General features: G+C 43.7%; 2 protein-coding genes across 6 annotated transcripts in view; both read right to left on the bottom strand.

Moving 5' to 3' along the window:
- Nucleotides 1–24,728, bottom strand: part of Liprin-gamma — a 354,000-nt gene that overhangs the window by 263,184 nt on the left and 66,088 nt on the right. The window lies entirely within an intron of this gene.
- LOC135713028 (uncharacterized) lies at nt 8,604–11,403 on the bottom strand. The gene is made up of 2 exons (XM_065236105.1): nt 10,995–11,403; nt 8,604–9,646 (listed from the first exon to the last, which is right to left on the bottom strand). Exons 1-2 carry the CDS (start codon nt 11,401–11,403, stop codon nt 8,604–8,606), a joined length of 1,452 nt encoding a protein of 483 aa, XP_065092177.1.

Genomic DNA, 24,728 nt, shown 5'->3' with positions numbered 1-24,728 from the left:
TGGCGAGCTGCCACTATGGAGAAAGGCAATCGAATGGTACGATGCGAACAACGTGGTTATGGTACCAAAAGACCACAACCCTCCCAACTGCCCAGAACTCCATCCTATCGAACGGTATTGGGCTTTGGTCAAACGGAATCTTAAAAAAAAAAAACTAATAAATCCATGGAAAACGTGCAGCAGTTTAAATTTAACTGGTGTTCGGCGGCGAATAAGGTCGATGAGACCACAGTGCAAAATTTACTGGAAGGGGTTAAGCGGAAGGCACGGCAGTTTGGATTTGGCAAACCAAACGAATAAACGAACATTTTTTCCTTTAAATATATGAATTGAACTACCAAAAGAAATAAGAAGATTTTTGTGATATGAATTTTCAATGAATGAAACGGTTTTTTGTCGACCAATTTTTGCATGTTCAAGTCTTTATGTTGCCGAAAGACGTAATCCTATGTCAAAAAATGGCAGCTATGCTCAGTCCTATCTGAACACTTCTGCTGATCTTGCAAGTCCTATTAGCATTTAATTTCACAGCTACACCCTTACTTGACGTTCGCAATAAAAACAAACCGCGAATGGTAGTGCAATTTACAGCTTTTGCCGTCACCCTTGCTTATTTTGGCTTAAGCTTCGTCCGTTGACGGCAGCAGCAAGCGCTAGAGCACCTGTGTTCCAATCTTCACTAATTATGCAAAAATTGTACAACGCCGGCAGCTGGGTGCAAAGAATCAGAATTAAACTTTTAATCGCCGTATAATTTCACACGTTCAGTATTATTTAACCTGACTGTTAAACCGATGGGTATGATTATGCGCAATAATTGTTATTGGTTCTTGTGCATGAATCATAATGAGGCAAATTGTGACACGATTTTTGGTTTATAGGCTTAGAGTCGGTCAGTATGGGCACAGATATAAAGCAAGATAGTTGGATTCGAATCCCTCGGCATATAATTGCACTTGTCACATAACATACTAATGCAAAATGGTCCATGCTCAGAACGCCAACTGTAGAAGTGCTTCAAAGAACAGAAGGTTGAGAACTGGCGTAAATTCCCAATGGGGACGTAATATTCCAAAAAAGAACTATCATTTTCCTATGTTCTTACGTACATGCGAGCACGTCAATTAAAGTGCTGATTGTTGAACAGAGCATAGCAACTCAGTCCCTACTACGACCCAACGAAGTGGATAGTGCACAGTGTGATTATTATTATTATGTACCATAGTCGTTCGTTTCCTTATTTCCATCCAACCCAACATCATTAACATTAGTTTTACTCGTGTTTTCCCACCCATTATTCACGTCCTGTGAATGGAGCTCGAACTTCCTCTCGTAATGATGCTTATCCTTTTTGTGCCTTCGTTTCTCCATTGTCTCACCACCGTATTCGCTTCAGGCCACCCAACGGAGCCTTTCCGTTGCAAAATATGGCGCCCAGTGGGAAAATTTCTTCCTTTTTGCTATTTTCGTTACTACTGAGCGTGACTCGGTCTCCTGGCGAATGTATGTACTTCAGTCCATCTGCTGACACTATAAACAATGCTTTCAATAAAGTTATTACAATACAGTATCAGTGTGATGGCGCTTCCATTGAACAACTGCGAACCTCCCACCACCCGCACCGTCGTCGTCCATTCTGCGGTGGCAACAGTTGGCAGTAAAAGCTTTTTCCATCGTCTACAAGCTTTCCATAAATGACGACCTCTTTCTCGTCCTCGTCCTACTCGCTACTGTGTGTATTTCATATTCCCCCTTGCAAAGACAGCATACAGAGAAAACTCCGCAGTAAATCAGAAAATACGATTCCGGTTAAATTCCGTCATTTTTCACAATTAACAAATCCTCTCCAGCTCCATCTATACGACGAGCAGCTGCTTCCTGTTCCATCCAAAGCCGCACGTCCGTTCGTTCGTTCACGGGCACCGCATTATCCTTCGGGAGATGAGTCCCCTTCTTGACGGGGGATTGCTTTCAGTTCCGTTCCGTTGATAGAATAAAAATATGTATATCATCATGACTCCCTCGCTGCTCGCTCGACCGTCCTTGTATATACGTATTTCCCGCAATCACACATAAATTCAGCCGCCCCTGGATTAAGCCCGGCTATTCACGGATTGTATTGCCACTTCGGATGCAGCTTCCGAAACAGCGGAAACGTCGCCGTTGTCGTCGTTGTCGTCGTTGTCGTCGTCGTCGTCGATGTAGAAGAAGGAAAATATGATTCCTCCTCTCTTGAAGGCACGGTGTGCTCGGTGTGGGACTGGAAGGAGCACGGAACGAACATAAAACCCGTCAAACTGGAAAACTGGGTCATTTCGGAAAATGCCACACCCCACCCATGCGAGGGACTATTTACGGCGCGTGGAGCGGAGAACGGCACTGTGTGGTTAACATTTGAACAGTTTGGGGAAAAATAGATTTTTTTTTTGAAACGTCAATGAAACGTCCTACCATGAAATGGCATTTTTTTTATAAAAAAGAACCTGAATATATCCACCTATGGTGAGATCTGACTTTTCTTACTTAATCAAATTTTGAGCAACTTCCCGATGGTCTGGATCTTGTCAAGGCGTTTGACAATGTGATCATGATCTCTTAATGTGACAAGCAATGAGCTTGTTTGTAGAGTTCTTAGGGACCATGCAGTTATCCGTATCCGTAAGATATAAAAAAAAATGAGCAAAGTTCAACAATTTGACCAATAGTTGTTGTTCTATGAGTTTTATAAGTTTTTTAGTGCCCAAATTGAAAATTTCACAGAAGTTAGCATATTTCATGAGCTCATTAATAAAATTGAAATGTGTCGTAGACTAGCACAAATACATCTACAGTTTTATCTTTAAACGAAAATGTCTTTGAAAAAAAAAAACTACAAGAGACAGCCCTAAGAAGTTGTCCGCAATGGTGACGTAAAACTTCGTAGTCTTATATAATAAATATGAGTTATTAACTGCAGCACGAGCTTGTGTTTTGTGTAGGAATAGGAATTTGAGCGAGGTTCTCTCTGTTTACACTCTTTAGTATGACGCGCTTGACATAGGTGGCCCACAGCGACTCACGAAGAGCTACTGATTCCGATCAATAGCGGTGCGGCTTCTTCCTCCTTCTATGGATGGTCATGTGGGCTGCAGCTCGCGGCCTTTCGTTGTGTACTGGAGAACAATACTTAAGGGTGATACGGTCAAAATTTGGTCAAGGGAAAACGCGTGTAAATCGGTGAAATCGTTTATTTAAAAAATCAAATTAAATTTCTTTTTCAAGTTCAATTAGTATAAAATTCAGGAAAAATATTCAGTTAGGCTTCCGCTTTTCCAAATCCGAATTGCCGGGCCTTACTCACCACGCGGTGATAGAATAAACACCGTTTGGTGAGACCGGATGGAATTCAAGTTTGAAATCTGTGTCAGGGAAATCGCTTTTCGCAGGCAATCGGTGATAATTTCAATTATCATAGCAACATTTGAACATTCGTGCAATTTTCAACAGTGCCATTTTGAAAACGATTAATTCTTAAACAAAACAGATGCGTAGAAATATTTCTCAACGATTGGTGATAATATCACTGACATTGGTCCACGGACAGCTGAGTTATTAACGTTCAAAATCTTTCATAATTTTGTTACATGTTCCATTTTCGGTTTCCACAAAGTGTACCCTCATATAGAAATTATACGGCTGTAGTGTCTGCTTTCCAATTTTTCTTCTTAAGAGTTATGATTCCGTACAGAGTAAACATTGTTTTAGTTTATGCCAAGACATTGTAAAGTCAATGGTTTGAAACTGGTCACTCCCTCAGCGGACGATCCGGATGTGACCAATGTAGCCTTGGACCAGGATCTTGTTGTCGGCTTCCAATGTCATTTGATGATTCGCATGATGGATTTTGGACCTAGCCAGAAACTGACCATTTCCTCAGGGTTAACCATAATATGGCCGGATGTGGCCAATCTGGTTCTGGACAATCGATTTGGCTGTTATTGATCTTGTTTTTGAGTTCTGATGTAATTTGATATGTCACATGATGGGTTTTGGTCCTAGTCAGAAACTGGCTACTTCCTGGAATATGGCCGCATGTGACCAACGTGGTCCTGGACAATCGATTTGGCTGTCATGGATCTTGTTTTCAAGTTCCGATGTAATTTGATGTGTCGCACGGTGGGTTTTAATCCCAGCCATGCACTGGCTACTTCCCCAAGGCACAGTGGCCCAAACGGTGAAAAGCGTGATCGCTTTGAATTTCTCCAAAACCTTTAATTTTAGGTATATAGTGTCGTGGGAGAAGTTTCTAGACATGCAAAGCCCTATCTTTTGACGGTTTCCGTTGGTTGATTAATCCCCCTAAAAGTGAGACTCAAAATTAAGTTATTTGAAAAGTGGAGCGGGTTGGTGTTTTCGACTATGTTGCAGTAAATGACAATACAAAAAACTTAACTCAAGGCATCAATCATCGATCTATTCACACAATAACGCTATTGATCATTTTTTCCTGATGATCCCTAACATTCTGTTTTTCAACTATAACTTTTCAGTGTTTACTCGGCTGTCGACAGAAGCAGGCCACTCTCGATGTGTGCCACGCGATCGTCTGTTTTTTCGGCAGCAATCATTGTTCTTCATCAGCAGTTCTTTCGGACTTTGGAACGCACCGTTTCTTAATGGTTTGCGTCCATTGCTGCAATGGAAGCGCTCTGACCCACGTTGGCAATACTGCCATACAATGAAACCACTGGAAGCGGCTCCCGTTGGAGAAGGCTTTTTGGATAGCGGAAAATAAAGTGTTTATTGTTTTATATCTTTTGTTTGTATAGTGACCAAGAATCCTCGGCTCTGTTAAGTTCACTAGATTGAGCCTTATCAAATAAATTAATAAACATCAACTATAACTATTCCATGTACAATTTTTACGTGTTTGTCATGTTCTAATGAGTAACCGTTTGGACCTGTGCAGGGGTACCCGGAACCTGAATGAATGCAACCAACGTGGTCCTGGCCACTCGGCTTGGCTTTCTTTAATCTTATTTTTGAAATCTTATGTAATTCTGATATGTCATTTAGCGTTTCATTGGCTCAAACTTTGATTAGAATTTTCCAACATTAACATTAAAATTTTCAACTAGTAGGTAAAATTCATGAACAAGAACCACCACAGGGGTAACTTTTGACAAAGCTGTAAATCGCAAAGGAAGTTGAGAGTGGAACCAACTGAGCTGTCAAATAATGAAACCAATCGAACATATCACGATCAACAACTGAAAAGAGCCCAACAGTTTCTGCGAACAAAACTTGGGAAACCCTTTTCTCGCGATGCAAGGCTCACCTACGCAAACCAGCACCATCATCGGATTGGGAACAATGATGCATCATTTTGGTTGGCGAGGAAAGAACTAAAAATGTTTTGTTTATAAAAGTTGATAGTACCTTTTCAATTGTTGGAATACAATATATTGAACTGGGTTCCGCATTTTGATAGCTCGAAATTCCATCCTCCAGACTATACATATAGCTACTATACGCTGATGTAGTGTGCCTGCGATGACATTGCAGAAAACAACGAGGAAGAAGAGGCCAGATCACCAAATCATTTAACCTAACTCTTTAAAAAAAAAGGCGCCTTTGTTTACGTCTTATTTTTTTGACGTACACGCAGAGAAATGGTTTTTAAGTTCAAATGGATATATTTTTGACTCAGGGCCTAATATATTTTTGATATTGTTTCAAATATATTATTCGGTTAATTCAAAGAAAAATATTTTTGAATCAACAAACCGGTTGTAGAGTCAATAATCTGTTTCTTGATTCTAAAAACCATTTTGTTGATTCAAAAACATGTTTTGTTGAAATAGTGATACAATATGTTTGAATCAATAACAAAATACATTAGGCCCTGAAACAAAAATCCATTTTTCTGCGTGTAGGATTAAAACTTTCGGCAACATATTGAGGATACAGTTTCAAAAAACCAAAATCAACCGTGTTACGAAAAGGGGTCAGATTTTAACCACCTATAACTCTGTCAATAGCGGATGGATTTTAGTTCTAAACAAGCCAATTGATTGGAAATTGAACACTCTGTCAATTTTCAAAAGGCCTCAATTGAAAATTGCACGAATGCCCAATGGTGATGTTGCAATGGTGATCAAAATTATCACCGATTGCTTGCAAACAGCGCTCTCCCTAACACAGATTTAAAAATCGAATGCCGTCCGGTCTCACTGAACGGTGCGATGTGGTGGTGTCCGGTTGGTCGTCATCAGCAGCAGCGTTTTCGGCGCGTGACGTTGAACATTGTTCTCCAATACACAACGGAAGGCTGGCCGCAAGCAGCGAGCTGCAGCCCACATGAACGTCCATTGACCGAAGAAGGACGAAGAAGCCACACCGCTACTGGTCGGATTCAGTTGCTCGTCGTGAGCCGCTGTGGGCCATCGATGCCAAGCGCGTCACCCTCGTTCCAAACAACATACAGCTCGCCAGCTTTATATATGTTGAACACCCTAATAGTTCACCATTACTCAACCATCACGACAAACGGTCCTTTTCAGGACCAACATAAATTGGTTAAAGAGTATTTTCTGGACATTTGTCAAGGTCATAAATCGGGTGTCAGTTCCCAATAAGTTTAAATCTAACATTTTAAGGCAACATTGGGGGTGCATTTTCAAAAACCAAAGTCGGTCGCGGCATGAAAGTGGTCTGATTTTGATCCAAAGATGATGGATTTTAAATCTTAGTACGCCAATCGGTAGGACATTTTACTACGAATCCGTTAAAATTAAGACGACTGTGTAACTGTTGCTATGATAGTTAAAATTATCACCGATTGCCTGCGAAAAGCGCTTTCCCAAACACAGATTTCAAAATCGAATTCCATCTGGTTTCGCCCAACGTTGTTTATTGTTATTCAATCACCGTGTGTGGTGAGTGGTGGTGTCCGGTTGTCATCGGCAACTAACTATCTCAAAGCTGCCCTCAAGAGCTCTCGATTCACCGAAGAAGGAGGAAGAAGCCGCACCGCTACTGATCGGATTCAGTTGCTCGTTGTAAGCTGCTGTGGTTCATCTATGCCAAGCGCATCACCCTCGTTCCAAACAAAAAAAATGCTCGCCAGCCTCATTTGGGTTTAGCACCCTAATAGCTGAGCATTACTCAACTATCACGACAAAATGGTTCTTTTCAGGACCACCATAAATTATTGTTGTTTAAGAGTTAATTTTTATCGAATGTTCGCTCGCCTTGCTGCCAGCCACATCACCCCCAAAGCTGTTTGATAATGTACCCAGCAATCAAACGTTTGTGGTCAAATGAGTAACAGTATTGAAGTGGAACATAACAATTCTCACAATGACCAAATACCACATAACATTGTCAATTAATCAGAAACACTTCGAATTAAGGTAGGGTTTCCTAGGACGCTAGAAAAAGCAAAATAATCTAGAATTTATATGATTGTTCGCAAATTATCTCGTGATTGGAAAATTTTAGCAAGAAATTCGTCCATTCATCATCTATTGAATAAACCAAAAATTCCGTGCGTTTTGTGCACGAAAATACGTAATTTTGTCATCGGAAAACGAGGCGTTTCCGTTATGGCAAAAAGTGGTTTCTCTAACACAGTCGCCGAATATTTATACCGAGCACGTAATCCTACGTCAAATATACGGTCGTGGATACAACCTCTTATTTCAATTCATCTTTGATCTGATCGAGGGATCCACCACTGGGCAGATCTTTCAAGACAATTTTGAACCTCTTATTTCAATTCATCTTTGATCTGATCGAGGGATCCACCACAGACCTTTCAAGACTATTTTGAACAGACGTTCGCAGTAAGATACTTGAGAATACGTTTGAATACAAGGTTTCAGCCAATACACGGGATACACCCCGACGGCTAATTTGAGGTGAAAACCTGAATTTTTACGAATTGCGATGAGCATAGAAATCGGAAGTGGGGACCTTTCCTTTCGTCGTATTATGCCGGGAATGTTTAGTGAAATTTTACCTGAATGATGGATCACCATCATCATCATCCGTGAGCATGTTAAATTGATTGCTCAAATAAATTTTATCATAAGGGGGATCAAGAGATTGCCCTTTTCTTTCGCGTTTAGGTGTCATGGCGGCTGTTGAAACTGATTTCTTTTAGCGTCCCGTAAAACTCGAAGTTTGTTGGGAACAGCTTTAGCTGTAATTTAAATTTTATTTTTTGTAATATTATCACTTTAACAATATTAATTACCTACAATTTTTCAGTATTTCTTCCGACTAACTTCCTTTAGTGACTACAAATGTTAGGTTAGGTGTTCTGCTATAAGGAACAAATTTTTCATTGTAATTAATTTTAACTTCATCATTTACTTTATTATTTACTTACAGTTTATCGAACTGAACACTAATTTACTATTTTTTACCTTTTAAATATAAACTAGTTTTAATTAAATTAACTGCCTGCATAAAACATGGCTTGCACTTGACGAACTTTTTATTGTCAATGTTTACATTTCGTTTCTTTCGCCTTATCTTCCGTGTCAAACCGCGATGACATTTCTTCGTTCCAGCGGGTTCGGCAATGCTCATCGATGCGCGTAGCTACCCTGTGGTAACTAGCGATCGTTACGCGCCGAGGGGTACTCGTCGTCACATTCCCCCGCCCGTAAACCATTATGTTTGGCTTCCGGTTTACCACCATCTACAACGTCGAGTAACGCCAGCTTTACCACTGGTCTCCGTAATGTTCCGTTCGCCGTCCGCACCCACACTTGCCGAACCCGTCCATCCTTTCCTTGAATGACCTTATCCACCTTCCCTCTGATCCACTGATTTCGTACCGTATCGTCCACGATCAGCTCCAGATCTCCTTCCGCTATCTCCTTCACTTCCTCGAACCACTTCGACCTTCTCGAAATCACCGGCAAGTACTCCTTGATCCAACGTTTCCATATTGCGTCCGTCAAGTGCTGGGCAAGCTTCCATCCACTGTTCAAAGTTGCACGATAATCCACGGGCATCGTTGGACGTTGTTTCACTCCACTTGAGCTCCCCAAGAGAAAATGGTTAGGGGTCAAGGCTTCCTGATCGGCTGACTCTAACGGAATGTACGTGAGCGGTCTCGTGTTGATCATCGCCTCAGCTTCAATCATCACCGTTTCCAGAACCTCGTCATCCGGCCGTCGTTGCGCTTCCAAAATGGTTCCGATTGCTGCCTTTACCGAGCGAACCATTCGCTCCCACACACCACCCATATGTGGTGCAGATGGCGGATTGAACGACCAACGAGTCGCAGAGTTGGTGAAGGTTGTAGCCAGATGATTGTTGCGTTCCTCCATCTCCCGTTTCAGCTGATTGTTCGCCCCGTGAAAATTTGTCCCGTTGTCGCTAAATATCTCAGCCGGTGCACCTCGTCGTGATATGAATCTTCTTACAGCCATGACGCAGGATTCCTTCGATAGACTGTGAACAACCTCCAGGTGAACAGCGCGGATAGTCAAGCAGGTGAACAGGGCTATCCACCGTTGCTGCGACCAACCTTCGCCAGTACTGGGCCAAAATAATGTACGCCTACGTATGTGAACGGCCGTACATACGGAGTTAGCTGGACCTTCGGCAGCGCGCCATCGGCGGCGAGCGTGGATAAGCGCGAAGAACTCTACACCAGATACAGCTTTCCGAGACTTTCGTAACCAGTGATCTCAGTTTTGCAATCTCGTAGAGCTGCCTTATCTCGTTGACAACTGTTTCACTATTGCAGTGACGGAAACGGTGATGGAATGAGTCGACGAGGAGAAATGTGATTGGATGCTTGCTGGGCAGAATTACCGGGTACTTGGTTCCGTACGGTATCCATTCAGCATTCCTCAATCGGTTACGTTTGCGTATCACTCCATTCTTGTCCATGAACGGCCATAGCTTGTATATTGTACTAGACTTCGGCAGTATTCCATGTCGAGCTTCCGGTTCTCCCATCGTCGTTTTAAGAATTTCTATTTCCAATGCGAAGATGTCCATCTGCGCTAGTTTCCACAACGAATTTTCAGCACGTGTCAATTCGTCCTGTGTTAGAACTCCTTGAACCAGTACTTCTCTCCGCTGCGACCGCTGAATATTATTGATGAATCGATGCACGAACGCCATAGTTCTGTGTAGCTTCGTCCACTTACTGAACCTATTTGTATTCATCAGCGACTCCGGTACATAACGATGCACGTTGCAAGCAATTAGCTCTTCTTCAGTGGGATTTATCGGTTCATCACTGCCTGGCCAAGATTCTTCCGGTTGCCTTAGAAAATCTGGCCCACGAAACCACCGGCTGTCAGAGCTGATATTTGGACCGGAACCCCATTTCGTTGCATCATCCGATACGTTCAATACCGATCCAATCTTCCTCCATTCGCTGACATCTGTCTTGGATAATATCTCCCCGATCCGGAACCCCACGTACTGGTGATAGCGGCGTTGGTCTGACCTAATCCATGCGAGAACGGTGCTGGAATCTGACCATAGTACACGCTTCGTTACAGGGAGAGCGTGCATGTCTACGATGCTGTTGAGAAGGCGTGATCCTAGAACAGCTGCTTGAAGTTCGAGTCGTGGAACCGTCAGCATCTTCAACGGAGCTGCTTTTGATCTCGCTGCTACAAGACTAACCTCAGTACCCTGTGTAGTTTCGACCCGGAAATACGCAGCACATGCATATGCCGATATGCTTACGTCTACGAATACGTGGACTTGCAAAGATGAATACGTTTTCTCAACAGCGTCTGGAAAATAGCATCTCGGGATTCGCAGAGTGTCCAGGTTTGGAACGAGATTGATCCAGTCCCTCCACTGCAATCTCAGCTTCTCGTTGATTTGATCATCCCAACCAATACCTGCCGCCCATACATCCTGCATCAGTATTCTTCCGTGGATCAGGAAAAACGCAATTAATCCCATTGGATCGAAGAAGCTCATTACTGTGCGTAAGACTTCTCGTTTCGTTGGGATATAAGACTCACCCAGAACATGCTTCAGGTTGTCTCGCAAGGAAACCGTATAGGTAAAGGTGTCACTGCTCGGTATCCACTTCATGCCTAATACTGACTCGATTCGTTCATCTTTTTCCGCTCGGATATCCTTCTCCGCTGTCGTTGATTCATCTCCCACTTGCGCTGCAATCGCTGAATCATTGGATAAGAAGTTACGGCTCTCAAACCCTCCTTTGGCGTGAATTTTCTTGACCTCGCTGCCAATCTTCATTGCTTCCTCCACAGTTCCGAAACTATCCAGGTAATCATCCACGTAATGGCGATGGATAATGGCCGCTGATGCTCGTGGAAAATCCGCTTCGAACTCTTTTGCGTTCAAATTTTTGATGTACTGAGCGCAGCTCGGCGAGCACGAAGCCCCGAAGATAGCTACGTCCATGACGTAGATCACCGGATCTTGACGGCCCGAGAGCACGATGCGGACTAGACTGCCAGCCTTTCGTTCTAGACGTGCATATTTTTCATTTTCGCTCCATGCTGATAACAAAACTCTAGTTCATTTTGGAGCTTCGAAAATGTAGAGCCCGGCTTATCACATATTTGTGAGCGTGTCTTACTTAAGCAGCCTTTTTGCAGTCAATAAAAATGGTTGACAGTTAGGGGGTGACACCCAAACCATCCGCCCGGGGTGTTGCTGAGTCACGCTATGCGAGGCCCGCATCACAGCACGTGACCTGAATGGTCCCCAATCTGATAAATGTTGTTGCCACATTTTGTCTGGACTTTAGGCCAACAATAGAACACCGCAATATGATTGCTCTATGATTGAAATCAATACTCAACAGGACGTCAATCATGCACGATTCCCCTATTGTTGTATGCAATATATACTACGGTAAATACCCACGGAATGTATTGTCTGCTCCAACCCTACTCTGGACGATGGGAATACTCCATAGGGACACATGTTTCATGCCAACGTTCTGCCAGGTGTCACTGCGAAAACCATTTGCTATTCATAACATGATAAGATGCGCTTCAATTTGCCCTCTAGAAATGAACCTAACGGAATGAGCTCAGTGTGATTAAATGTCGCACAATTAATTGAACTAGCTATAATTAACGTCTCACCGCTCTGAAACTATATGTCACTGCAAATTGAGAACATAGATAGTGTATCTGCGGTTGACATTAAAGGACATTAAAGGAAGTGATATGGGTGATCGAACAACAATCGCAATTGAAACGGAACCTCGACGTCAGAGAGCAAACACACAATTACACAATATCGAAGACGACGGAGTCCCTATCGCAATAGTACATAGCATATTATCGTGGAATGTAAACCATCCGATAATGTGGTTCCTTTCGTGTTTACCACACTCACTCGAAGCATTCTCGTTGTCGATAAAACGCTTAATTCGACATCATGTCAAGCGTCGATAAGCGCGCGTGTTTGGATAATGCTGGCCGGGTCACCACAAAGCAGTGTAGCGATGGACCTACCGTTGCGTTGGTCGGTCCTATAAGTGGAGCTTTGTGAGAAAAAAAGAAACCACATGAAATTCCATCCACCTAATCGTTCGATAGCCTACAGCTTATGCATTACCAATATCGTCCCTTTCCGTCCTTGCCGGATCCATCCTTCCCTCCATGACTGGGGTTTATTGAGATCCAGTGACGTAGCGAGTATTCAGGTTAGAATCTCTACAAACCTGAATCCACCTTTGGCAACGACCCTGTTAATCCATTTTGGGCTCGAGCTTCATCATGCTTCCTCAGGTTCCGATCCAATGAACGCAACTAACCAAAGCCATCGCAGCAAACCAATATAGAACGAAAGAACTAAAATACCCAGTCTCACACCATGCTGTATAAATTTTATTTTATTATCATGCCACCGGCAGTAGTGGCTTTTTATAGTGATACACCACCCACCACCCATCGGACCTCACTGATCCGTGCTATATAGGTGGCAATGGCAATTTAGCTAAATGTGGTTCAAAAGCAAACACCCGTAGAATATTGTACGATACTCTCTACTCACGCTACGTTTTGGCTTTGAACTACAGGAGCGCAACCATTCGTCGGAAACTTTAAATGCGATCGAAAAATGGAACGCCTTTGTGATCCTGAAAGCAACCACGTCGAAGCCTACGAGCTCTACAAGCATGAATGAAAATCCTCTCAATTTTTCATCCACCTCCTTCTAGCTCATTTTTCTTCATTCCCGTCAATTACATAATTTTTCTCCCATTTACCCTCTCCATCATCCTATTCAAGCTTCATCCTAGCCAATTTCCGCCTCTCTCCTAGTCGAACGCTGCACCTGAGCAGCATAACCGATGGAAGCAGTGAATGAGTCATACCTTGCTTTCACTGACTTTTCCGAGGGGCACTACAGAAGAAGGTACCAGAACAAGATTTGTAGGGGGAACGCTCCGAGATGCATAGAAATTGCGTGTTCTCCACTAAATTGTACTCTCGTGCGCTAGATAATATTTCTTTTTTCGGGTCATTCCCAGCCAAGTGAGCCAGCCGAGCAGCGTCCCAAGGGGGAATGAAATATTCATTCGAGCCTACGTTCGCTGACCGTTGCAATGCACTTGGACAAATGGCCGTCCGTAACGGATGAGTGGAGCATGTGTTTCTCTGTGAGCAACAGACCTGGCGGCAGGCGGAGACATTAATCTTTCCTTTTAGGCTTCGGACATTAGCTCCGGTGTTTGCCTGTAAAATCATGTGAGACCTTAGGGGTGACTGCGTTGATGTTCGTATGGTTAGCTTGAGAGTAATTTATTTCATCCAAAATTGTCACACGGTCCGATTCTTCAACGACACCATAGTTGACTATCCACAAAACGCTGATTAGACCGGTAGCCACGAGACGTGGACTATGCTTGTTACGTACCTTTTACGATAGAGTGCAGATGCAGCAAGACGAAACGTAGGGTTCTCACCGCAAAAATCGGACGATTATGGTGAACAGCAAACAATTTGAGTGTATTAAAAGCTGAATAATCTATTTTTTAGCTGAAGAAGCATTATTTTTATCTAAGCATGCTCTTATTGAGCTTTCAATGCACATTGGGCCAGAAATGCAATCTAGCGGAGCAAAATTGATAACTCCGAAACGAAGCATTTCCGCGCGAAGCAGCGCAAATGCGTTATTGTTTCTCCAAAGATTCCGGCAGAGCTTGACGTGATTTATTGAAATCATCAAACGTATACAAGGGGACACTTGAAATCTTTGAAATCATCAAACGTATACAAGTGGACACTTTGCACTGCCTCGAACCTTTGTCAATTGAAGACCACATGCTCCGGCGTTTCATCCACGTTGCCACACTCCGAACAGAAGGGTGACACTGCGTGTTCGAACCTATACAGATACTTCCTGAAGCAGCCGTGGCCAGACAGGAACTGCGTTAGGTGGAAGTTGACGTCTCCGTGTTTTCTGTTCACCCAGGTCGAAAAAAAAAACTGTATTAGTCTACGTGTCCATCTACCGTTCTCCGCCATGTTTTACTCCTGTTGCCACTTAGCCAACGACTCCGCTCTCACAACTTTCCGTACTCTTCCGGCTTCTCTCCGCTTGTAGCACTCGCTGTCCTCCGCCAGGGTGATGCCGCTTTGAGGTTATGGCATGCCCCCGACGGTGATATCTGTCCACTGTACCGCTCAACAGTTACTGACCAATAGCACTTCCGTTTTATGATGGACTATCTGCAGCTTCGCTCCTTGCAATCATGTAGATCGCCTCGGTCGCCAGCACTTCCACCTCTTCCAGCGTCTCGCCTGTTACCGTCAAGATGACGTCGTCCACAAAGCCAACGATCTCAACTTCTTTGAGCAGCTTCAGCGTTAGCACGCCGTTGTACATCCCGGTCCAGAGCATTGGACCAAGGATGGAGCCTTGTGGAACTCCCGCTGTGATTCTAATCGATCTATGTCCTATGTCTGTCTGTCATCTAAACTGAAGCAAATTTCAATAATGGTGCGCTGATGCACTTCCCGTATTCGCATTTCCAAAATGTTTACATTATTATTTCACCAAATTTTAAAAATAATTAACGTTAATAGAAAAAGTAACCTTCAAAAAATCCTTGTATGCAACAAACCTAAGAGGAAGAGAAGACAATACGGGGGCGAAAACGAACCACTTTTCTGTCAAACGCGAACCAGCTCGTGATTGGCCGATTTGAAATGCGTAAGATAGAGATAGAGATAGAAATAGAGATAAAAGAGTAAGATGCCAGTTGTCTCCTCTTCCTCTTAGCAACAAACTAGCAACCAAAGTCTTCACCGGGGTGATTCTCCCCGGTGAAGGAAACGAACACTCTACGGTGCTCCCTAGTGATCACTCATACGCTCCGGTGTGTTGGACTGGTGAAGGTGCGAGGTCAGAAACTGTATTTGTTTGCGAAGTGGGAGAAGCTATAGACCTTTTCGATGCTTAATCGTCTTTCTCTATCTATCCCTCATGTATGAATCGACGGTGTATTTTCCACTAATCTGTTTCCCTCTTGCTCGCACTCGTTGGATTTAAATGGTACAGTAGTGTGCGCCGATTAGACGTCGAAAAGCTCTATAGAAAGTGAAAACAAAATAAAGATCGCTCGGGTGAGTTTGCTTTTGTCATAGCACAGACAAACAGACGTAACTCTTCATTGTGTATCTTCGTTCATGCATTTAACGGTTGATTTGAATATTGTCAGTTCCGTGAACTACTCGCCGCAGCGCTGGCATCGGATCACTTTGACGTTTCTATACATTCTATAGAACTTTTATGCAATATTGTTTGCGAGCTAGCGAGCAAGCTTGTGTTCCGAGAGAAGCCCGAGAGATGTCGTTACTGAGGTCATATGTTTTGAGATACTATGTTTTCAAGAAAAACTTTTTCAAAGAGTTACGTCTGTTTGTCTGTGGTCATAGTGCGAGGTGTCTGTTCAACTCACCACCTTGCTTACACTGGGGATAATGGTATCTCTGCGCTTCAAATTTATATACACCCCGTAGGTTTGCGGGGTTTATATACACCGGTAGAAATACATGGCAAAAAAAATACTTTTTGCACAGAAGTCGAATCAAATTGCGGTCTTCAAATCAAAGATGAACTGGCAAAATTACTTGAGCCACTCCGAGTAATCAAAATGAAAATGAAATCCCGTCCTGGCGATTCGCGCAAAAGGATTTCTAATTATTTTTATTTGTTCACTTCAGGTCTAGTGAACTAAACAACCTTAAGGCCTTGGATAAAGCTAGCCTTACGCTCTATGTCCGAGTTCATTGGGAACACTTCAGGAAGACTGGAGGAAATTTTCAAAACCTCAACCACGGAGCAAACAATTGCTACATGCCAGCTAAATGCATGAATCGTGGTTATTCTTCTCATGCAAAGGACAAGTGTCCTGTGAAAGAAGATCCCAAGGAATTTAAATTGTGGTGAAATACGCAAATCCAATTTTTGGGAATAGTCCAGGTACTCATTCCTCTGCTGTTACCAGAGGTCAGCGAGGAACAAATGTTACCTTCGTACCCATAGGTACAAACAACTCCCCTGCGTCAAATTCTTCATCTATACCTGCCGCTAGCAATTTTCAGCAAGTAAAAATCCCCTATAAAGTGTACCCTGTATTCCCCTAATATCTCATGAACTGTTGTTTAAAGACATAGCATTCTAAAACCATGCATAAAGTGCTTATGTTTTACGAAAAATAGAGCTGTGAAAAAACATTTCCTCCAAAAAGTAGGGGAAAATGGCGTAAAATGGTCCAAAACACCTACCTACAAAGCTCTCCGGTCTATGAGACCACGTGCAATCGTTTCCCCAGACGATTTCCCTTCGGAAAAAGTCGTTTTTCATGACCGGAATTCAGCGTGCTGTTGAGATATTGAATTTTGGGTAATTTTGGACCCATTTTGCCCATAGTGTGTTGATACGGAACTTCCAGCTGTTGAAATATTCAGACAGGCCGTCCAGTCCGCTCTGGTCATCCAGTCTGAGCTCCGATCAACCTACCCTGGGTATACGATGGATGTGTCATCCACGAACAGAGACAACGATCCACAATCAGGGAGATCCAGCATATCGGAGGTAAACAGGTTGAATAGAATGAAATGCAATTTAGAGATACTCGAAACGTCCTGTTCGATAGATAATTTTGGATGATGTTACTGCTGCAATTTGTAGACCAGGCCATCGTCGAACGATTTTTCAACCATGGCAGAAGTTTTCGACACAGACTTGTTCCGTCGGAGAATATTTGTCACTCGAGTCAGCTGGTGGACGGTCGAGCGACCTTTCCGGAAGCCAAACTGTTCCTCGAGTAACAAGTTGAGATCTTCGGCAGATATTTAATAGCCGATGATAGACTGCCGAACAGCTTGGATAACCCTGAGAGAAGGCTGATGGGCCAGTAACTTGAAAGAGAGGAAGGATCCTTCCCAGGTTTCCGAATGGGGATGACTTTAGCTAACTTCCAGCACGAGGGGAAGTAGTCAAGTCGGAGGCACTAATAAAAAATCAATGCCAGATGGTTGTAGAATCTGGAAATCAAGTGCTTGAGCTCCAGATTCAGGATGTTTTCGAAACCTGGAGCCTTCGTGTTTTTGGAAGTTTTGATATAAGCCAACAGTTCGTCAGCCGTGATCTCGGATTCCTCGGGAAAAATGTTAGGAACCTGGAGGAGATTGGTCACATTTTCAGCAACCTCAGGTTCTTGAGGGCTGGTAATGTTTTGTCTGAGATTGTGGTAGCTGACGAAATGTTGACTTACCGCGATAGCCTTCTCTTCAGGTGTTATCAGGTAAACCACTGAACCGTTGGGACAATTCAGTGGAACCAGCGGTGAAATAGGCTTTGGTTTAGTTTTGAGGACTTTTGTTAGTTTCCAAAATGGTTTTGCACAATCTAGGAGGGAACGGATGTTATTGTCGAAATTCTCATTTCTGAGTTCCAACACTTTGGCTTTGATAAGTTTGGCTAGACGGTTGGAATGGGTCTTCAAGGTAGGCAGTACAGTTCTTACGAATGGCCTGATCTGATTAGGCTTTTAGTATTCTGATCAAGATTTAGAGAATTACTCACCCGTCTGGAAGCTGGCACGTGTTGTTCCCGGGCGCGAGATATCGCCTCCTCGACAGCGCAATCGATGGCTTCATCGACGGCTTGTTGGAACCGATCCCAGCTTACCCGATGGCAATTCCGACGGGAAGCATAAAATCAATTAACGGAGAAGCCCACCTCGGCTACCACCGGAAAGTGGTCCGAGCATCATTCTTGGTTAGCTACCGGTTGGAAGATCCCAAGTAACAATTTAGTAACCATTTTGCATCCACTCTGATTTATGATGGTTTTATAACGGCAACGAACAACCCATTTAGTATAAATGCAGCATTTCAAAGTGTAAAACATTCCTGCTTAGTAATTCAGCTTTTTGCTGTTTTAAAAACCTTTTATAGTTTGACAAGAAAGTCAAAAACTGCATTGTTTTAAAAATAAATTTAAAACAGTTCTCAATCCCTCCTTAAAACTGCTCTGTAATTCAAGCATAAACGTCATAAGAAATTGTTTATGAATGTTGGCTTTATATAAAACGCAACCACAAAACCGTATTGGGGAATGGAATTCGGATTAATATGGATGGGTGAATACGTAACTTTGAATTCAACAATTTATTCGAAAGTCGCGTATCGCAACAGGACCGGTCCTTTGCACTTCTGTCTGAGTACTGACTACGTGTTATCATTTCTGCTATCACTTCGGGAAAGAGAGTCACTGAACCGGAGAAAATAGAGAGCTTACACAGAATGCAATTGGCTGGTCCTAGGGTTGCTCATTTTCTCAGTCTAACAATCGGCCCACCTGACCACCATCCGGCCCGGATGGTGACGGCCCGTCTCCACCAGGAATCTCATCGTCGGTGATACAATCTTCTTCGTCTGCAGGCACGAATCTCTTCATGAATTCCACGCAAGTTGATGTACGATTGGGGCCCTCGTGTACGCCGACTTTTTCCACATCATAGCGTTCGTTTCATTTCTTGTTGATCACTCGGTATGGTCCAAAAAACTTGGGAGCGATCTTCAGATTAGTGCCAAACTGGGTTCGGCTGATAGCAACGAGGTCACCAACTTCGTATTCAATGGCGTCCTTCCGGTTACGGTCGAATTGCTTCTTCATACGCTGCTGAGCCCGTTGGATGTTGTTTCTGGCGTCGATCCGACACTGATCTCTGGATTCCTCGAAAAATCTAATCCACTCTTGCTCGACCGTCTCGGCAAGTTTCACATCTTCTGGTGAACGCATTTTCGTCCCAAACAACAGTTCGAATGGAGTTCGGCCAACGCTTCGTTGCAAACTATTGTTTAAGAACCGTTGCAAGTCACCTACACGACGGTACCAATGGTCTGGGTTGTTGATCGACAACTTTGCCAATGCTGGGACAACAACTCCATGGATCCTCTCCACCTGTCCATTACCTCGTGGGACACCTGTGGTAATCAGCAGATGCTCAATACCTTCTTCAGTGCAATAGTTTTCAAAACTTGAGGTGAAGACAGTGCCTCGATCGGAGATTATGCGTTTAGGACTACCAAATATGCATTTTTGTACGTCCAGTTTTTTTTTTCAAAACTTCGTCAGTTGCTGTTGTTTTTACTGGATATAGCCAGACAAACTTACTGAATGTATCCACTACCGAAAGAATGTAACGGTACTGTTTTCCTGAGGCTGTTAGGGGTCCGAGATGGTCGATGTGATACGTCGAAAGTGGAACTTCGTCTTTGGGAATAGGGTCAAAATGCACGGGATGCAGTTAGTAACATATTTCTGCAATTTTGTCGTCAAACCATCGATCCAATATTCCCGCATGATTAACTCACTCATTTTCTTTACACCGAAATGCCCTTGTTCGTGTACACTCCTGATAACGGTATTGTGCATTGCACTGGGGATCACCAGTAGTTTACCACCGTAGTACTTCTTGTACAGGATTCCATGGTCCGTGAAAAAATCACCATAGCTTCCTACATCCAGTGCCTTGATTATTGCACCGAGTTTTTCGTCCTTCCGTTGCCCCGCTTTGATGGTTTCAATCACGTTGGCTTGCAGAAGTAGCACTGTTGGGTCATTATTGCTCCAGGTCGATGCTCCATGGTGTACTCGAACTCCTCCAACAGCAACGCCCATCCAGCAATTCTGGGTGCAATCTCCTTCTTCTCCATGGTCATCTTGAAGGCGGCGCAGTCAGTAACAACTTTGAAGGGGATGCCCAATAGGTACACCTTGAATTTTTTCAAGGCCGACACAATAGCAAGCACCTCAAGTTCGTAGCTCGGATAGTTTGCTTCTGCTGGAGAGGTTTTCTTGCTATAATAGTATACAGGATGGAAAGTACTCTCACCTGGAATTTTTTGTAGAAGGATTGCACCGAATCCAACTCGACTGGCATCAGTGTGTAGCTCGGTCAACGTGTTCGGACGGTACAAACTTAGAGCGGGTCTTGAACACAATGCCGTCTTCAACATCTCCATTGCTGCACGCTGTTCTGGACCGAATACGAAAATTGCATCCTTCTTCAACAAATCCGTTAGGGGTTTGGCCATGATGGAGTACCCCTCGACGAATTTCCGGAAATAGCCAGTGAGTCCCAAAAACTGGGCTCAGAAAACTTAATCACAGCTTCAGTCTTCTCTGGAACTGGACGAATTTCTCCACTGCTGATTTCGTAACCGAGATACTCAATCTTCCGCTGCAAAAACTGGCACTTTCTCCATTTGATACGTAAGCCATTTTTCTCAGCAACATCGAGCACTATCTTCAGCCGACGTAAACCTTCGTTTTCCGCTGGGATAAGCAAATCGTCAATATAGACCACGACTATTTTTTCTCGAATTAACTCACGAAACACATCGTTAATGAATCTTTGGAAAACGGTAGGAGATATGGACAGCCCAAACGGAGTTTTCAGAAATTCAAATTGGCCGCACGGAGTGACGAACGCGGTGTACTTCACACTTTCTTCATCCACTGGAACGTGGAAAAACCCATTCTCCAAGTCCAACGTCGTGAAAACTCTGGCTGAGTGTAGATCATCAAGAATGTCCTCAATCAAAGGAATGGGAAAATGATCGCGAACTATCACTTTGTTGAGGTGACGATAGTCGATACAAAGACGTCTGGTTCCATCCTTTTTGTGCACCAATACTATCGGGCTGCTGAATTCCGATGTGCTGGGGCGGATAACACCTTGTTCTAGCCATTGCTCAACCTGAGCTTGAGCTATATCTTTCTCCAACGGGGCCAATCTTCGGGGTAACTGCTGGATAGGAGACTCATCTTTCAAAACAATCTTAAGGTTCACTTGTGTATCAACTACCTGCTGCGGACAGTAACTGTTTATCATGCCCTTTACTTCTTCACGAATGTCCCGATTTTGAATGTGGGCTAATGCTGCGTCGGCATCGTCCTCTACCATAATCCTCATTGCGAAAAGCTCATCCTTCGGTTGAAACTTTGCTCCTTCGGCTGTAACGTTCACGTCTCCATGAAGAAGTAGGTTTCTCCCGAGTATAACTGTCTGAGGCTTGTCCTTCGCTTCGAGGATGTCGAAAACAATTTGGAGAACCACATTTTCCACTTCAACCTCCAAGCAACACGTACCTAATGTCCACACCGAACCGTTGAGTGTAGTTAATTTTTTTGCTTCCTCCGTGTTCACCGACAAGTCAAATTTATCCCTCCAATCCGCGCGCAATAACGAAACGTCCGACCCTGAGTCAAAAAATGCTTTCACAGGTATCGTGTTCATCTTCACTTTCATGTAAGTTCCCCTCATCGGTACCGGTAAAGAATGACACATATAAACGGCACCATGAGAAGTTTTCTTTACACAATCCTTGGCAATGTGCCCTTCAGTCCCACATCTGTAGCAAACTGCACTTCGTGAAGCACCAGTTCTGGTACCCGTTGATCTAGGATTCGGGTTTCTGCTGTTTGTGTTCCGGTAGCCAGAAGATTTTTCTTCGCCTGGAGGATTGCGTTGTCTCCCATCTCTACCAAACTTAGAGTCCTTCAACCCCTGGTATATGCGCAACTTTTCTCGTACAGCAACGTCTTATCAGGCCCATTATCGTTTATGCCGTTAACAGTATGCGTTATAATGGCATCCAAGTCCAAATTCGCCTTTGCTCCTGTCTCACGCATGACCAGAAAGTACTCCAGCACATTTTCACCCACTTTTTTCTTCCGCGCGCGCAAAGTCTCGTGAATTATCGCACTGTTTTCCTTCTTCTGGAATTCTTTCAACAAAAACTGTTTCAGTGTATTCCAGCCAGTGATGTGGCTTACAGTGCCCGGCCATTTCATCAAAGTCGGCAATCCACTTTTCAACGGAGTACACTTCCGTGCCACCAAACTCATAAAAAGCTGATTCCACTTCGGTCACCGTCAGATACTGCTCTCTGACCGGTTGCCTTCTATCACCGCCAGACGCTGCCCGATTACGCCGACCCCTTCCGCTTGCCACGCTCTCGCCGCTATCGTTTTCACTGATCGAACTTAGCGCATCACTGCGAACCGAACCACCGTCACCCATTCCGCGATCGTCTTCATAACCCGGTGCACCACGATTTCCGTCGGCGTTTACACCCCGCATACCACGATTGCGGTTAGGCTTCTTCCCCCTCATGTGGGCTGCAGCTCGCTGCTTGCAGGCAGCCTTTCGTTGTGTACTGGAGAACATCACCACTCACCACGCGGTGATTGAATAGAAACCATTTGGTGAGACCAGATGGAATTCAACTTTGAAATCTGTGTTTGGGAAATCGCTTTTCGCAGGCAATCGGTGATAATTTTAACTATCATAGCAACAATAAAAATAGCTTGCCTAGATGGTATGCGTCCACAGACGCACATACATACATCGATAAATTTCATCTTGCCGAGCTGATTTCTCATATTCAATTTGATTCTACGATGTCGTAGTCAAACCGTCGAGTTAGATCGATTGGGAATGTTTTATACCAGTGAGATAGTTTGTGTGGGTGGATATAAGTCACAGACGGAAAGACGTGAGAAATCCGATTTTAATACCTTATGTAATGAAGGTAATACGACTCTAATCGCAATTTGATGATCGGATGATGTTCTGGTGACCCAGATTTCCCAGTATATAATATGACATAAACCACTATTTGACGGCTGGTGGGTTTTCCAAATCCGATTTATCTGACAATTTCTAGTATGAGCTACATCTTGATTTCATGACCATCTGGAGGTGTTCCGTCTTAGGGACGTTCGTTTGGCTGACCAAGGCTTTCCAAATGCTGCGTGGCGCTGATGTGCATGTGGAATTCCAAACCTTCCTCTCCACCATCCGGAAGGCCCTGATGATCTGAGCAACTGAGCAAATTGTCAATGTTACAATCTTCTGGAGGATCCCCTGTTGCCGACAGGGTCCCTTTTGTGGAGTAGCTGACTTCTTGCTAAGTTCAGGAATTGACCTAGGCATGCTTGAAGCAGCACAACATTCTCCGCATCTGAATTTCCTATAACTTCCTTTGCTGCAATTGCCTATCCTGTTTCAACTTTTTTGTTGCTGCAAATTCACCTCCAATCTCATCCGCTGCTTTGTTAGTGCCCATTCATGCTGGCTATTCTTCCGCAACATTTCCTTCTCCGAACTTTCACCGCATTTCCTCCTCCGAACAAACATCGCTTTTTGAACGTCAAACATGAATTGCAAGCGCATTGATTGTCTCATACAAGTCTCACTTTCAAACCAAATATGAATAAATATTGAATGTTGATAGCTGTGATCTGGCCACCCTTAACGATGATCACCATGTTTTTGTGCCCAGGCTTGTGCATCTGGCTGGAGCAGTGGAGCACCCGACCCAATGTAAAGCATCGAGGCTTCATGTTTTACGATGGCTTCTACAGCGCCTTGTTTGCACACATCTCTCCTTCGCCATTGCCAGTATGTATTTGCGTCGTTCGTGTATGTGTGGGAGGAAAGCTTTTTTTTTTCATTTCAAGCATATTTTATCTTGTTATTTAATCACACGCGCTCACACCGATCCTTGTCCAGGAAGACGAGACGAACTCATCCTCTTCCTCCATTACACTGGCAAAAAAAAAAAAGAATGGTAAAACGGAAAGCGACTGTGGCGGAGGCTGGGCATGGCGAGGCCATATTACTTAGGCAAACTTAATTAGATTGCATCTGGTCTGGGTCACATATCGCATGGAAGGTCCACCGACGGCGCTCGGCCCACAAGACCAACAGCAAGGATCTGGATCAGCTCAGGGTGGATGATTGAGTCATATCATGTGCGCTCGTCCTCTGCCTTATCAAGGTAAACATTGCCTGTGAGGTGGGTTCGTGGAACAGGATAAATATGGGAAATGTGTAATTGGATTGCGTTCTCCGTTTTGGCGAAGAAATCTTGTTAATGGAGAGACCTTGTTTAAAGAAAGATTCTCCTGTTGACTGTTGCTGAAAGTGAATTTAGAATATTTGCGATCAAAGTCAATTTCAGAGCTCCGAGTCTATGTTCGTCGTTATATTTCTCCAATTTACTGCTTTCATCGCGGTTGTGTTTCCGTATCACAGCACCAATAAAACACGCTTCACGGCCAACCAAAATAAATTAAATAAATAAAGAGCCTTCTGGCAGAGGAGAGCGAACCGTTAAATAACGAAACGTGCAAAACATAATATCGCGTTTTACTACCGAACGAGTCAACATTTAAATTTC

Source organism: Ochlerotatus camptorhynchus, unplaced genomic scaffold (genome assembly GCF_037179485.1).
Source record: "Ochlerotatus camptorhynchus isolate MF236.1 unplaced genomic scaffold, CSIRO-AGI_Acam_v1.1 ptg000530l, whole genome shotgun sequence".
Lineage (NCBI taxonomy): Eukaryota > Metazoa > Arthropoda > Insecta > Diptera > Culicidae > Ochlerotatus > Ochlerotatus camptorhynchus.
The sequence above is the reverse complement of the archived record's forward strand: the minus strand, read 5'-3'. Positions and strand labels throughout refer to the sequence as shown.

What these genes read in the sequence shown, in the direction of transcription:
- LOC135713028 (XM_065236105.1), bottom strand. Translation starts at nt 11,403, where the DNA reads ATGGACGTAGCTATCTTCGGGGCTTCGTGCTCGCCGAGCTGCGCTCAG. An exon ending in CAACCTGAAGCATGTTCTGG is followed by an intron (nt 9,647 to 10,994) that starts GTGAGTCTTATA and finishes TATCTGGTGTAG; the next exon opens with AGTTCTTCGCGCTTATCCAC.